At 42.0% G+C, this 16,110-nt stretch overlaps 1 protein-coding gene across 4 annotated transcripts in view; it reads right to left on the reverse strand.

Annotated features, from left to right (window-relative positions):
- The window catches only part of Upf2 (UPF2 regulator of nonsense mediated mRNA decay), a 51,162-nt gene that overhangs the window by 11,731 nt on the left and 23,321 nt on the right, over window positions 1-16,110 (reverse strand). For all 4 annotated transcript variants that reach the window (XM_065437703.1, XM_065437702.1, XM_065437700.2 and 1 more), the window contains exons 26-32: window positions 14,790-14,933; window positions 12,855-12,914; window positions 9,398-9,536; window positions 8,572-8,708; window positions 5,997-6,180; window positions 4,587-4,682; window positions 3,210-3,319 (exon numbers count right to left, since the gene is read on the reverse strand). In XM_065437703.1, coding sequence (XP_065293775.1) covers window positions 3,210-3,319; window positions 4,587-4,682; window positions 5,997-6,180; window positions 8,572-8,708; window positions 9,398-9,536; window positions 12,855-12,914; window positions 14,790-14,933 — 870 coding nt within the window. The remainder of the gene's footprint in view (window positions 1-3,209; window positions 3,320-4,586; window positions 4,683-5,996; window positions 6,181-8,571; window positions 8,709-9,397; window positions 9,537-12,854; window positions 12,915-14,789; window positions 14,934-16,110) is intronic.

The raw sequence follows: 16,110 nt of genomic DNA on the forward strand, positions 1-16,110 counted from the left end.
TTGACGACACTTTTTGCACTCGCACTCCTTGCTTAACACCATGGCTGTGGAAGCCGATGGAATGCCAAAGCGGCTGACACCGCGGCAAATGATGGAGTCTGCTGTTGCTAGTTGTGAAATGTGGCATTCGCTCGCTAGCTGGTTGAGACTACACTAGGGCACCAAACAAACCTGTCAGCATAAAGAGCAGCGCTGCGGTTAACGAAATAACGCCATGTATGGTTTCCCTACTGCCATAAACTTCCAAATGGATTGGATTAGGTTGGATTTTTTTTTTGCCTATGTTGTCAGCCCAAGTGCTGGACGCGAATAGAAATGGGATGCAACACCAATTTCCAAGAGATTTTCCTGACAGCCGTACAACTGGAAGAAATGGTCCAAATCCGGGAGTCTCCCTGATAATTTGGGAGACTTGGCAGGTATGCAGTTTCGATCGTGATTCAGATGTCTCCATCGCGATTGGTTCCCTTCCTCAGCCTGCGCAAAGGAGCCAATCACGATCAAGAATTTTTATCTTGATCAGGCTCAGTTGTGATCAAAAGTGCCTCGTGTGGTACAGGTATAAGATGTGCACTGCCATGATTCGTTGTCATCCGTCTTACAAACTAAAATAATGTCTTACATGATAAAACTCACAGATGCTAAGGCACATATTAAAGCCACAGATAGAAGCACTATTCCACTAGAAAAACGTACATACATAAAGTCTTATAACTTGTATAAAACAGCTATAAAATAAGGAATTTCAATGAACTGTATTCTGAATTGGATAACAGCTATCTGTTTTCTGTAATAGAAAAACAGTGAAATTAAATAATTAGTAAAGAGATGGCAAACATGGAAAATGCAATGCAGTTAATGACCAACTTTCCAGATGGCTGATTTTACGGACATGTCCGATAATTCGGATGCCTTCCTGGCACTGCCACGTACCCCATAGAGTCAATGTATAAGAATGTCTGAAATTTCGGACGCAAAAAACTTTCACCGTCCAATTTTCCAGACATTTTTCCATGACCGCAGGTCCGAAATGGCATTAATTGTAGCCACCACCACCGCCATTTTTATTATCTCGCCTCCTCGAAACGGTGCTCTCACACACAGATCCGCTGGCAGCCATGGCCACCACCACGGCAATGCTTGGCATAGCTATTCCGATGTTCGCTGCCAAGCTTTTTTCCTTTTGGTGCAGTGTTTTTCACTGAAACAATTCGCCGCTATTAGCGATGGTGCCAACTCCGCCTTTGTAATCCTCACCAATGTCTTGGAAGCTCGGAAAGCACGACGCATTGCATATTGCCGGTTGCCGAAAGTCAGCTTCGCCTCAATATAGCAATGTTACGCAGTGAAGCGTACACAAAGTATTGCGGTGAGGCATGCAATGAGTGGGAAGGGGCAATTGTCACGGGACACAGTATGTATTCTTTAATTACACAAGCATGCACCCGCCACCTCCTAGTACAGTATGAGCACTGGTACGCCTAATAGGTGTACTGGCAAGCACTCAGAGCTATTTCGGATGTGTCTGTGCCAACTTGAGCACTTGGGGGGCTGTAAAACACATGCATTTGTTTTCAGACTGCCAGATTTTTCTGACATTTTCGCGGCCCCTGGGGAGACAGAAAATTCGGTTGTTGCCTGTACAATATAGACGTGCTATGCTAAATTTTATAACAACGAAGCAACAAAACTGTTTATTTCTTATTGAAGAATGGAATTTCAGCACACTGAGAATACAGTAAAATAGGATTTGGAAATAAAATATTCATAATATAGCTTAGACCACTTATAATATGACCACTTACAGTGCAGATCCGGCTATAACGCCACCTTTTCTGACTCCCATTTACCTTCCCACACAACTCTATGCTTACACGCACTGCTTATAGTGCAGCCGCACTAGATAAAATACCGGTTATAAAGTGGCTTCTATGGAAAAATCTCGCAGGCAAGTGCGGTAAAGCATGCTTCTGAATGAAGTGTCCTGGTCAATGCTCAATTCAGACCGAGACTGCGGTGAGCAACAAGAGTGATGCAGAAGAGGGGGAGATGCAGAGCAAACGAACAAGGAATGAAAAAACAAAAAGTGGTGGCAGCACGATGCAGGTATGCAGAGGTTTTCTAGGCAGTGGAGAAGTGTGCGCATTTTCACACTTAGGCTCTTCAGTTTGTGCGCACCTGTCGCGATGTGCATCATCATGAAGAGGAGATCTTGTCAGTTTAAGTGGTGTTCTACAAATTTAGTTCGGAGCTTTTAGGCTTTATGACCACATGCAAGCTTCCACCGTTCCTACCAGAACGAGGGCATAGAAACTTGGTCGGCATCCACAGTAGCTGCCATGTCTGATTGCCCAAGAAACCAAACTCCACATCGTCCAACTGCTGCCAGTAGCCCTTGCTCGTAATCACATGCCCAATCTCTATGTAATTGTCTACGCTTGTACAAACATGTCATGCCGCCCAATACCCTGTAGGTTATGCCTAACCAGCACAGCTTGACGGGAGGGTTTGGTGCTAAGTCAACGAAATGCGTCGCAGTGACTGTATGGCACTTGGAAAGTGGAGGAACCACTTCGACCACGAAAGTGAGGGCACGGGTGGCATGGGCAACACTCGAATGGCAGCAACTTAGTTTGAGGTCACTACGTTTCCAGCTTTGTGCGCTCATGGATCAGCCCGAGAAATCAAACGAGGCACTGTACGGCGGCCAAAATTTCGGTCGCCATTCTGCGTTAGCTTTGTGGTGTTGGTGGCAGTGCCGGGAAAATTTCGAATAACTGAGAAGATCTAAAAATTTAGTCAGCGACTTACTTTCTTCTACGTAGTTTTTTTTCTTTCTTTTTAAGCGGTACTTTGTCTGCTTCATGAAAAGACTTTGGATTCTCGGACATTAACCTTTCAACGTTGGCAAATTTAAAAAAATGTAAATATCCTGGTTACACATTTCTGTTCTTAGATACACGTGGCTGCTTGTTCTACATGTCTTTTACATGTGCAGTCACTGAAAAAGGTTGTTTTGGTTATATAGTGCGGATATTCGCAACTCCGACGACTTACGCTATAAGTGGTCTATGCTGCATTTGCAAGCCCTGAATAATTTTAAAGATTAACAATGAGGCCAATTGTTAAATTTAATCACGCTATAATTCCTAAGCAGCTTAAGAGGCTAACTGCAGCTTAATCAGAAAACAACTTTAGCCAAAACATACTTCAAGCGGTTGGCTCTGGCTTCCACTGTAGACATCTGTGTCACCGTCACCCTCCACATCTCCGTCTTGGTCACTGCATTCACCACTATGGTTCTCGTCATCAGGCTCCTCTGAAGAAACAAAAAGAGTTGTGTGCAGTGAATGCCACACGACGTTCATATAGCTTCACAAAGTTTGGTGTACCAAATTACCACAAGTTAGGCAAGCCGAGTGCCATTCATCTATGAGAGTGGGGACGCAAAGGACACAGAGCAAAGAGGACAGACGTTATTGTCAGTTTTTGTGCACTTATTCGTCAAGAAAGGCACCACAAATGAATGTGAATTTGCGCATGGTTTGGCATAAGCAAGGAACTTAATTTTTGGCTTAGGCTTTAATTTAAAGGCTACCTGCAACGAAATTTCCCTTTGGCTAAATTGGTTTAAACTAGTAGTATAAACTACTTAAAGCAAACTTGGTAACACTATCAGGGCTGATAACTGTCTAATTTTCCTATCAATAGCCTATGAATAGCCCCCAAGCAAATAATGTGTGCATCTGGTAGCTAGCACATACAACACAAATCCCTGCACATTGCATCCGGAATTTTCAACTCACTGCAGATGCCACTTTATTTCGGAGGTCATGCCAAGAAGATACACTGAATTTCAATATTCTGGGTTTCGCGTCATTTCTGGAGCATCGGGCAGAATATTTTTTCTTTTTAAGTTTCGGTAGTGAGAGCATCTGTTTTCGTATTCTAGTCATCTATTCAGACCCAACCACTCGTATTTTCAAATTAAATGTTTTCTACAGAGGTCTGCACTATATCTACAATATCTGATACTAGGCTTTTTACACAATCCAAAATTTCGTTGCAGTTGGCCTTAACAGCTGTTCTCCTTTTGATATTCCACCTCCACCACAGAAAGTGAAGTGCAGTTTGGCACCTTGATTTGATCACACTCCACTCCTCAACCTCCAATTCTTGAGCCATAACGTCAGCACTTATCTAATGCATTGCTGTAAAAAGGGTGTTTCCAAAGCAATTTTTCATCATAAGAATTATTTAGGAGCATCATTCAAGTTCAGTGTATTCTACAGTCAATGGGCAACATGGTGCTGCAGTCAGTTAAGTAGAAGAAGAGGTTCGAGCAAAGGCACACTTGTGAATACATGCACAACTTTCGTATAGTAAAGTCAGAAAACTTAGTGCCTCGAACAAGGATAGTATCATGATGCTTTTCAGTTGCTATGACCTCAGCAAAAGAGCAAGAGAGACAGCATATCTCATTTAATTCTCTTGCAGTAAATTATGTTTTAGATGCACTGCTGGAAGAAGTGGTTATGTGCCCAGGCCCCGCAGGTTTACATTAAAACATTAACAACACAACCAACCTTCCACTTCCTGAATTGGGCTCAGGTTTTCCAACTCTTTGGCTTTGTTTCCATCACCATCATCACCATCTGCTGCAGCAGGAGACAGGTACTCGGCTGCAAAGACAAAAAAATCATCTGTAAACAAAGTAACTTCAAATCATGCTACATTCAAAAGATAGAACTTAACCATTCCACAGTGGGACACAATAATCACTACGTAAATTAGCATGGGCAGGAAAAGCTCCAGCGTCATGCCAGCATTTGCAAGAGCAAACCACGGAACAGTTAATTAGGCAAGTGGGTTCAGTGCGGTTAAACATGGACACATAAAATAGAAAAAAATGGGCATGAAACAACAGTGACATTCAAAAAAGGAAAGCTCAGACAAACCAAGACAAGCCAAGTGCAGCAAGCACAGCAAACATGTCGAGGATGAGAAAGGGAACCCAAACACAGTACCGTATCGTTCTAAACACAATGCAGACGACAGCATGACAGCAAAGTAGACAGGCAGATGACACATTAGCTATGTCACCTGCCTCAGTTCCAGCATTGTCATCTGCATTGTTTTTAAAGGGCTCAGTTCTTCGAACCAATTAGCATAACTTTATATGCTCGTGCTGTCATGTTTTCATCCTCACTCATCTTATGCAGTGGTTTTCCCAAGGCTTTCAAATACAAATTTGCTAAGCAACTTGTCCTTTCTCATGAAAAGCTCAACCTTGCTCAACATTCGTAAGCACACACTTAAACAATTTTCCTTATAGCAACATGTAGAATAAAAAAGCTCTAATGAGAGCAATGATCAGCCTTCTGAACAATTGCAACAGCACATAAATGATTAGTAGAGCTGAACAACATATTCAGATAGGTCAATTACACATACAAAATGAAAATGGGCCGCACCAAGGAGGCTTTAAAGCATTTATTAAGTCGCAGCCCACCACAGCTTCTTATGACCAGAGGTGAAGCTAGCCTCCAATTCACCTCTGAAAGAGAGCTGTATCAGCTGGAATTCGCTCAAAGCTTAAGTGCATTTGCTCTGCTAATGAAGAGGCTAGGCAAATGGGAAAATAAAGGTTGGTTGTTCCTATAGCCAGAATATTATCTTTGGCTGAGTGCTCATTATCATGATATTCCACGAAATTTGTCAAGAACTTTAGGTTTCATCCTAAAACCAGAGACATAAAAACAGACATTGAGCAGGATCTACATGCTGACTTTAGCCATCTTAAACACACTGGAAGTAAGAAGAAAGTGCTTCCTATTCGCCACCATGGCCTTATGTCTTTTCATGCCCTGAGTAAGATTGAGGTGTCCTGACTTCATTTTCGGGACATGATTTCTACTCCAGAAGTTTTTTTAAAACCTTCATGGGCACCCCAAACTTCACGTCTTGACATCTGCGTGCATTTTTTTCCCACTCACACAGCTTGGGCTTGAGCTCAGACATGAGATCTTCAACAGCAGCCGTAGCCTCTTCAACACTCTCGCACAGTTTCATCTTTGGCCGGAGTGGAAGCAGCGTGTCCTTGACGAGGTAGTCTACTGTGATGGGGAAAAGGTTTTCCTCCCCGTACGCGTCAGCCGACTTCTTCTGCCAATAATATTGCTGCGAAATGGCCAGCCAAAAGAAAAACAAGAACCACATGAAAAGAGGTTGGCTTGCCAGCGAGCCTGTCTACATGACATCCTTCAGCAAATTCTCCATCATACCGTATTTCATGAATGTAAAGCAAGTTTTTTTTTCTTCAATAAAGCAAGCTCTATGCTTTGAAGAAGCATACAGCAGTGTGTCTAAACTGCGCTAAACAAAAGTGACGTGATTTTTTTATTGTGCTGAACCCTGCTCAGCAGCTAAGCATCAAGGGAAGGCAATTAAGACAACTCTAAAATGCATGCTACTGTGAGTCTGCAAGTAGGCTTTCCACCAAACCCAATGTGCAACATGGTGCAGGTTAAAGTAACATCAAAGTGAGAGCTTAGCTTTGTTAGTGCACATAGTTTATCAACAGCAAGAGCTGAACGAGCAGCATAACAGCATTCCTTTTGCTGAGACACACTCCCATCGCTTCAGCTTTTCGAAGTTCTATAGTGGCTCTATCTGCTATTAGACCCACATACAAATTGCTTTTCTTTTTCTTTCTTTCTTTCTTTCTTTCTTTCTTTCTTTCTTTCTTTCTTTCTTTCTTTCTTCCAAGGCCTTAGAAAATAAGACAGTTCTAGCTTGCCCATAAACCTATTAGTATGTGAGGAATACCAGGAATAGCAGCAGCAAAACTGGTAGTGCCATATTGTGAAACAGAGTTTAATCAGAGAGCACACAGAAGTTAATATATATTAATATATATATAACAATATATATATATTATATATAATATATATATAATATATATTATATATATAGGTATATATATAATAATATATATACCTACTATATTCTACTTAACTGCTGCTTTAAAGCATTAGTGCCAATGTAATTGTTAACATGCAGTCCGTTAATGATTTTCCGTTGACAAGAACACTCAGGCAACACAAAAATGTTTGAAACACAATGTAGTTGTACAAAGCATCCCTTATGTCACTACCTGCTTTGCTACTGCTGCTCACAACTTTAATAACCCGAAAGTCCATAAACTTTTGTAAAACCTCGCTAACACTGTAGCGAAACTCTACAATGTTGATAGCGTGTTCAGTACACAATTCTAATGCGCCCCTGAATCTAACACACACCCAATTTTTACGGTAAGAAAATAAAAGTGCACCTGAATGCAACACGTGCCCAATTTGTAAAAGAAATACATAGCCTGTCTCCATGTTTGCAATCAGAAAAGAAACATACAGAATTTACCTGCACAGAAAGGAAACATTTTTTTTTAATGAGCTTTCATAATGAAAGCGGCGCATCATCATTGCCATTTGTGCTTCACTGGCTGCAGATTGGCCCTAAGGCAGTATCCCCAAGCAACCACATTTAGAGATGCTACTATCACTTTCCAGAGATTTTATGCAACTCTGCATCGAACTTTTCGAAGTATGCGGGCGAGAGCATTCCTGGCACTCTACACAGATAGTGAGCTTGGCATACTGCCAGACTCGCTAGTGGCCACACATGTTTGCCGATGTACCTGGTGCAAAGTCATGCAAACTCTCGCACAAGTGACAGTATCTCTGAAAGCGATCGTAGTCGAGCACAAAATGAATGCACAGCATTTTTCGAGAAAACGCGCTCTGCCACCATCTCGTGATGGCAGCGACGTTGTGTCTAATGGCTCTAACGGTAGGCTGTTGGCAATTGCGCTAATGTGGTTTTGGTTTCATATCCAATTATACGCACAGGCAACGTTGGGACCAATTTTTCTCTCGAAAAAGGTGTGTATTAGATTTGTGCATGTACAGTAACGTTTCCCTAATATTTTCCGAACATCTATGCTATTTCTGCATTCCAGCAGTAACATACTAAAAGATGATTAACATATTCTTAACCTATTACTGTACTGCGCGTACTACTATATTGCCGTGGTAGCCCAGTAGCTATGGTATTGCACTGCCAAGCCCGAGGTTGTGGGTTCAATCCCAGCCACAGCGGCCGCATTCTGATGGGGGCAGAATTCAAGAACATTTGTGTACCATGCTTTGCATGCACGTTAAAGAACCCCTGGTGGTCAATATTATTCCAGAATCTCCCATTACGGCGTGCCTCATTAACAGATGGTTGTTTTGGCATGTAAAACCCCAGAATTTAATCAAACTCTTTTACTGCACTTTTGGTCACACATTTTTCTAAATATGGGAAATTTGTTTGTTGCAGTCACATGGCCCACTTCCACACATCATTTCCATTAGTGCCCCACTTGTGCTCTTGGTGTAGTGTCAACGTTTCACGTAGTGTGTAATGACGAGACTTGGATTTCTTGATCATTAGCATGCCATTCATAGGTAAATTTAATAACCATACTCGAGCATTGATTAATGCTCAGGTCCCACAGCAGGGTTGTTTTACCTGGAAGAAGACCAGGAAGCAATCGAGCTTCTTTTTGGAAGACCCCGTGTTGAAGTACTGTCCGCAGGTCTCAAGCAGTATGCAGACCAGCCTTATGCGGAACAGGTTGTCTGGTGGATCCAAGGCACTTGGAGACCCTGAAAAGGACATCACTCGTCAATGACATCAAAATGTGCCTACTGAGACCTTGCAATAATTTGTAGTAACAAGCCAATACACGAGGTGGTTCAATGAGAAATGTGTGCATTTATAGCTCAATGATTCTTTCTGTTCAGTTTTATTTCCTCCCTATCATCCACTGCACTGTATGTACATGCCACCAAAGCCAGAAAAGGAAGACCAAAAAATCTAATATCGCATAGAACCAGAACAGAGTGCTTATTCTGTTCCACTGAATAGTTTTCAACTTGTTTCCTTTTCTGCTAAATACATAATAAAAACTGCATGCAGGAATTGTATCATCTCAAGAGATTGAGAAGATGAAATGCCAACTTTTTCATGATGTCTAGGAGAATCCAAATGTGGACTTCTGGAAATTCTAATAGTTAATTAATTGAAGCAGTTATCAAGCTCATTTAATGTCTCAATTCTTTCTTGCATGCCTGTTCACTTTATGAGAATCAGTAGGCCACACCTCATAAAAATTGCAATGTCACAAATTTCAAGTGTTAAATATTTTATTTCATTTTTCAAAAACTAAAATACAGAGATACTGATGTTTGTATAAGCACAAAACAAGAAATGAGGTTAGCTTGCTTCATGTCTCGCAAACAACGAACCCAGTCCCCAAACTCTCCCATGCAAACTGCAAAATGCCAGCGCTCACCATTGACATTGACGCCGAACGTGATGAAAGAGTAGAGAACTTTAAAGATGACTGATGACTCAACCATCCGGTAGTTGTAAAGCTCGCCAAGGTAGTGCACGACGCTCACTCTTCGCTGATTGTACTTTGGGTGATTAACCTGGGGAAACATAGAGACACAAAGGCAGATGGTAAACTGGCAGACTACAGCTGAACGCGTTTATAACGAAGTGTCTGAGGCCTCAGAAATCATCTGTTACACAGGTCACTTCTCTGAAAAGGTTGTGCATCGCATCGCTCACAATACCACTGGAACTGAATTATTTCACTGTTGAGACATTCGTTGTAGAGGCGCTTAACAAAATAAGAACAAGTTAGAAACCACTCTATACTTCACCTCACCAACTTCGTGCGAGGTAGTGAAAGTTATATATTGCCTCAATCAACCAGGAATGAGACGCAGGAGCAGGGTATGCCTGTTGTCTGCCGCTAACTCCCTTGCATACTGCAATGGATGAATGGAAGAATAAAGAAAGGATTATCAGTATACAGACGGCAAGCCCTTTCCCGAGGGACATATCCGCAGTCATTTTTCCTTCCTGATTGGATGACCCAACCTGTGCCTTTCCCTGCACTGCATGGAATTGGTGAGACTAATTGAAGGTAATGTATAGGTAGATCTGTTAATTGCTCGCAGCATGGGCAATGCTCTCATTGCTGCTGTATCGACAGACAGCAGCAAGCCATTTCAAAGGCCTCAAAGTAGTGCAGACTAATTAATTTTAACAACTATATAAGCAGGCACAGAGGATGAGTCTGGCTTGTGTTCTTACATAAACAGTAGGAAACAGCCATTGGATACATAGAAGGTGTATGTTCTTTGTGTGCCATGAAGTATGCACAAGCATAGCTACTAAAGACTGTTGGTAGCTGAGCATAAGGCATGACAACAAGACCTCCAAACTTGTCAGCATTTACCGTTTCAAGACAGTTGAAAACAAATCCAGTATGTCAATAAGCCCTGTTTCCCGAATTAAATAGGATGAGACCTACCATGCCCAAATGAGTGTCGCACAGTGCTTGCTGTATGGCACACAACACAACATTTCTTGCAGACGCTTGTTATCCAGGTGTTTCAAACATTATGCATTCTAAATTAAGCGTTAAATAGATGTACGACGTTATGACACTGCAATCGAAGTAAGCCTATTCGACCGGTGGCCTTAAGTTACCATGCAGCATCAACACATTTTAGAGCTTTTCAGAAGCCGTAGATTGTTGTAACTAGAGTGTCGAAATGGAATTAAACCGAACACTGGATAAAACAGTTATTTCTGCTTGAACCATAACTGAACCAAATGCTATGATTTTTTTTTTCACTCAGAGTCAAACGAAAAAGAAAAAGTTATAGTTGGTTCGGGCTTGCCACCTTTTCATTCATGCATTGCCTTGACATGTGGCTCAACTATGCTGTTTCATGTGTAAATACACACCACCTTGTCCTGATTTTAGAAGTAGCAATGCCATTAGTACAGTTTTCAATGTATCCCGTTGGCAGGGGGCGGGGGCAGACATGTTAGTAATGCACTCATAAGCATTTGGAATTGGTGACCGTCTAATATTTTCCCGTTAGTTGGAGACCTGTACACGACCGTTGAAATAAAGTGCTTCCTAGCTGGGTGGTGACTATTAATTGCAAAAGTTGAAATAGGGGCAACAGATATGGCATATTGCTTCTGACATATGCTTCCATAACGTGATATTTAAATTGAAGCTTTTATTGCCTACTATGCCAAGCTGTCGCAAATGTTTTACTTATAATAAAACATTTGGTGGTGATGCCTTGGGGAGAAATGGTAGAGAGAAGGGGAACCAGCATATAGGGCAAGTTAAAATTGCACTGGACAAAGAGGTGTCGCAGAAATATTCTACGAGAGCTTAGGATCCCTTTTCTGATGTTATGTGGCTCCCCTCTTGACCTCTTCCATTGGTGAAAACTTGCGGGACAGAGGGCTGCGGGTAGACTGCTTATAATCTTGCCTAAAAGCTGGGTAGGGATGTGCGCTCCCATACAAGGTGAAAGGTGGCTCGCTTTCCAATGTTGCACTTCAAACAGCAATGTGTAGATGTGCCTGGTACACTATGATAAGAAATCTCCCCTTTGGAAAAAAAGTGCCAGCTTTACATATTTCAGAGCCATGCCCGTCCTCACTCTCCTTAAAGCAAATTTCAGGCGTTCTTCTGTGTTCTTGGCAAATAGAATTTGGGGGCCAAATTCACGAATTGTTTTGTTCATAACTGATCTTTGCTACTTGCTAGCTGCCTTCGCTAATAATATAATAATATGGCAGGATTGGCTAAAATTCTCTCTTACGAACAATTCTAGCGTAAGAACTTTTTGTGAATATGAGAATTCACAAAACCATTTTGTTGGTTCCAATTAACAACAGGCAGTTGAGCAAGAAATTGTTACTAGGCCCTAGGTCGGGCATAATATGAAGAAAGCGAGCCATTAAGGCTCTCTCCAAATTTTTAGTTCATGCCTGCTTAGATTCAAGGCTCTTAAGATTAAAATTAAATTATGGGGTATTAAGTGCGAAAACCACTTTCCGATTATGAGACATGCCGTAGTGGGGGAGTCGGGAAATTTCGATCACCTGGGGTTCTTTAATGTGCACCTAAATCTAAGTACACGGGTGTTTTCACATTTCGCCCCCACCGAAATGGAGCTGCTGTGGCCAGGATTCGATCCTAGATTCAAGGCTGCAAATAAGCCATTTGGACAAGAATGTGTGTGTAGTGGCATGGTACTACCTATCATCATCACTTCTCACACCACTCGTTCCCTCCCCTCTGCAAATAAGAGTAGCAGGCTAGAGGACTCTGAGTCCCCTTAATAAATTCTCCTCTTTCTCACTAAAACTTCACATAGATTTCAGCACTGGTCTTAGATCTGCACAATTCTTTTGTAACTACTAACTGTGTGTGGACAGAAGAACAACACATATAACCTTTCTGTGCAGCTCAGAGGCAGCATCAGGCTTTTTTTTTTCTCAAAACATTGTATGCTATTTTCATCTAATTCTTCCTTGATTATGCAAATGAACTTGAACCAGTTCAAACCCGTATGAAGCTTTTTTTTTTTTTGCTCCCAGGTTGAATCGGACCCTAACTGTTTTCGCTGAACCTGAATGAAAATTGAAGTTTCTCTTTGAAACTCTGGCTGAGGGTAAAAAAAAAAAACGGATTGGTTCAAGATATCACCCAAACATGGCACTCCTGCTCTCAGGACTACTTCAATGATCACAATAAATACCAACCTAGTTGCAGTGCAAGAGAAACAACAGTAGAGACCTCTGCAGCAACATCTGTTGTGATTAAAAATCAATTCACAAGACACAGCTATGGTGGTCTTATGTTACGCTAAACAGGTTGGCTCACTGCCCAGTTCTGGATTCTGTTCGCACTTTTTACCCACCTCCATTCCAAGCCTGATGTCTTCCAGAACACCATCCACAACCTGAGGGCCAACTGTTTCCTGTAATAAGTGGGACATTAGCTATGCTTTTATTGTGAAGGAAAATTCTATTCACCATTATTATTGCACGTGGTTTCATTCGCCGATGATTGCTTAGAGCAAAACATGTTATGCAGATGCAAAACAGTTTAATGCGATAATGGATAATAATTTATGACACTATGTGAATGAATAGCACATAAAGGAATTATGGAAATGCACAGTGCACAGCTATCATGACATACCAAGTAGGCATCATCACATTACAGCATTACATTGACGAAATGTAGTGAGCAATGGGTTGGTGGCATGCTTAAAAAGCCAACTGCAATGAAATTTTGGATTGCGTAAGAAGCCTAGATTCTGTTAGTGTAGATATGTTACAGTCACTGTTGAAAATTTTACACTTGAAGTGACTGGAGGTGTAGGAAGAAGCTCACAAAAATAGACTGTTTTCATATTGCAATTGAAAAAAAAAAAGAAAGAATTGTGATTACCAATCACCAGAAATTACTCGGAGTACAAAGAACCAGCTGGCTACTTGCCAAGACCTCCCAGATTGAAGAGTTACCAGGCCTGCAGCTTTGCCAAGATTGCGTCAATAGCATGTATGTACTGCTCAGTTATTGCCGAACTAGCCTAAGTAAGATGTTATTGCAGTTGGCCTTTAATCCTTTAACTCTCCAGTTTGTGTCAATGCAGAGGAATCTCGATAAACAGAAATCACTTAAACTGAATGGCTACTAAAACAAAACACCATTCTCATGGTTGGTTGTTTTTGTATTCATGCAATGCTTTCTGCAATGTCTCTCAGTAAATGGAACTTGCGATAAACAGAACCAATGTCTCTGGTCTCTTGAGTTTCTATTTAAAAAGCGTCCACTGTATTGCTAAAAAGTGCAGAAAATGTTGTTGCAGATATTAATGTAGTTTGGAAACTCTGCTGACATCTTATTCAATATCGTATTCAATTTTTCCATTGAATAAAAAGGATAAGCAATACAATTATTTATTTATTTTTATTATAAAATGGCATGCAAGAAATTGGCAAAGTAAAAAAAAATTAGATATCTCATATTTTCCCAGAACTTTTCCCAACGCCAACGAGCTGGCGCACGGACGCGCGCGAGGACTCACGCACCGCGGCGATCGTGGCGAGCGAGGTGGCGGGGAGGGAGGGGAGCACCGAGACCCGCTGCTCACCTTCAACGAAATAACAACACACTATCAGCTGTCGAGGAGGACCTTCCCTCTCCCCCACGCTAAACTCACTAGACCACAGTCATCGATATTCAGAATGCTTCAGACAGGGTCGTTCCCCTCGAGAGGCAGACTGAGCCGTTATTCACCAGAAGTAGAGCCGCAATGTCCGGATTGTGGCGAATCTTACTGCTCGCTAGCGCACATGCTTTGGCAATGCTCCGCGTTAAGCGGCACCGTGTTCACTAAAGAAGAAGACTGGTTGGACGCCCTGCAAAGCGACGACCACCAGACCCAGCTCCGGGCCGTCCAGAGGGCTCACGAAAGGGCGGAGGCTCACGGGCTTCCCGTCCCAACGTGGGTGCGGCCCGCGACCCCTGCCGCCCACTAAACCAAGAGTGGGTGGGGAGGGGTTCCTCAGGACACATTAAAGTTATTTCCTCCTCCCAGAACTCGGGAGTTAAAGAGTTAAAAACAACAGAAAGAGGTCTTTCTATCTTGGGAACTTGACATTCACTTGTTAGACTGCCCAATTAATAGGACATTTTTGCGGTCCCTTCCATGCACATATCATTGCTCAGTGACAGCATTCATGGGAAAGAACAAGAATTCCCATTGTGATGCAGGAGCAAACAAACAAGAAACCCTGAACCGAGCCGGACAAGGGTACAGAGAGGAAAAAATTGAGAGCATTACGTGATATGCAACCAGGCCTGCCAGTAAGTTGGCCATACACCGAATGTTGTAGTACTTGACATGCCAGATGGCCACTAGACACTTGGTGGCATAGGCAGACACGTCAGGATCTTCCCAGTCCAGCTTACGCATCTGACGAAGAATCTGTGGTGCAAATGGATTGGCAGAAAAACTCAAGTGACAAAACAAAACAGAATGAAAACTAGCACATATAAGCTGGTTATTGCAACTTAACGGCAACACACTCTTGGCAGCACAAGCTTCATTCAGATGTCGAAGTCCAAGAGCCCCAAGAAGACCTCTGACTTGAATTATCTCTCAACAGCTACTGTTAACGCTTTGGCTCCTAGGGTGTCTTTCTGAAGCGTGTGAAATTCAATTTCTGTCAAAGTGTCACAATAGCAGGAAATGCTATTTATTGGCGATATGTTGGTGAACATTTTACAAAATTTTGAGCCTCAAAACTCAAAAACAATAACCCACATTTATTAATTATTGATTATACTTAGAGTTCCTCGGGCAACATGGCGTGGAGGATAACTATATGGCCACATTTAACTGCTTAACTATTTATTATAATATGAATGCACAAATGTGTGGTAGAAACCCCCGTGAGCATGTCAGAAGCGTCTGCTCTGCTCCTTGGGTCCGCATGCATAACAAGATCCAATGTTTATTTTACCCGCACCCTCACAGGGCATACTGGGGCCGCTCAAGGTTGTTATGCCGGAGGCGAAACCGAAACTCACTGAACTGAAACTGTGTGCTCACACAATGGCATCCTTATTGCTGGCAATGTTTCTTGAAGACACCTCATAACCAACATCGAAGTCCTCTTAATCAGAATGCATAAATTCCTGAATTTCTACATAGTTCACGGTTCTTAAACTTTGGCGTCGTCCAAAAAACTTGTGGACTATTTGCACTAGTCCACCATGTCGGGAAACAAAAACACATAAGCAACATTGACAGTCAATAAGCTCTGTTGTGCACAAAACAGCATAAAACTTTAGTTTTAACCAACTTGTGAGTAATGGCACAGTCTGTCTAGGTGATATTTCATGTTCACTAATTATCTCGGGCACAATCAAGGACATGCATTGGTAGCCAGGCAAGTATACTCAAAGGTTAAAGGGCTCTTGAACCATGCCGAGTCGGAACATTTATTCTTAGATAGCTGTCCCAACAGACTTTTTAAAAAAAGCTTTCACACAAGAACTTGTAAAAAAACAGCACAGCGAGAGTATAGCTACACATGTCTTCAACAACAAATATCAGCTCCATACTTCCCATCACACCCTCTCATTTGAGCTGACCTTCC

Source organism: Dermacentor albipictus, chromosome 5 (genome assembly GCF_038994185.2).
Source record: "Dermacentor albipictus isolate Rhodes 1998 colony chromosome 5, USDA_Dalb.pri_finalv2, whole genome shotgun sequence".
NCBI lineage: Eukaryota > Metazoa > Arthropoda > Arachnida > Ixodida > Ixodidae > Dermacentor > Dermacentor albipictus.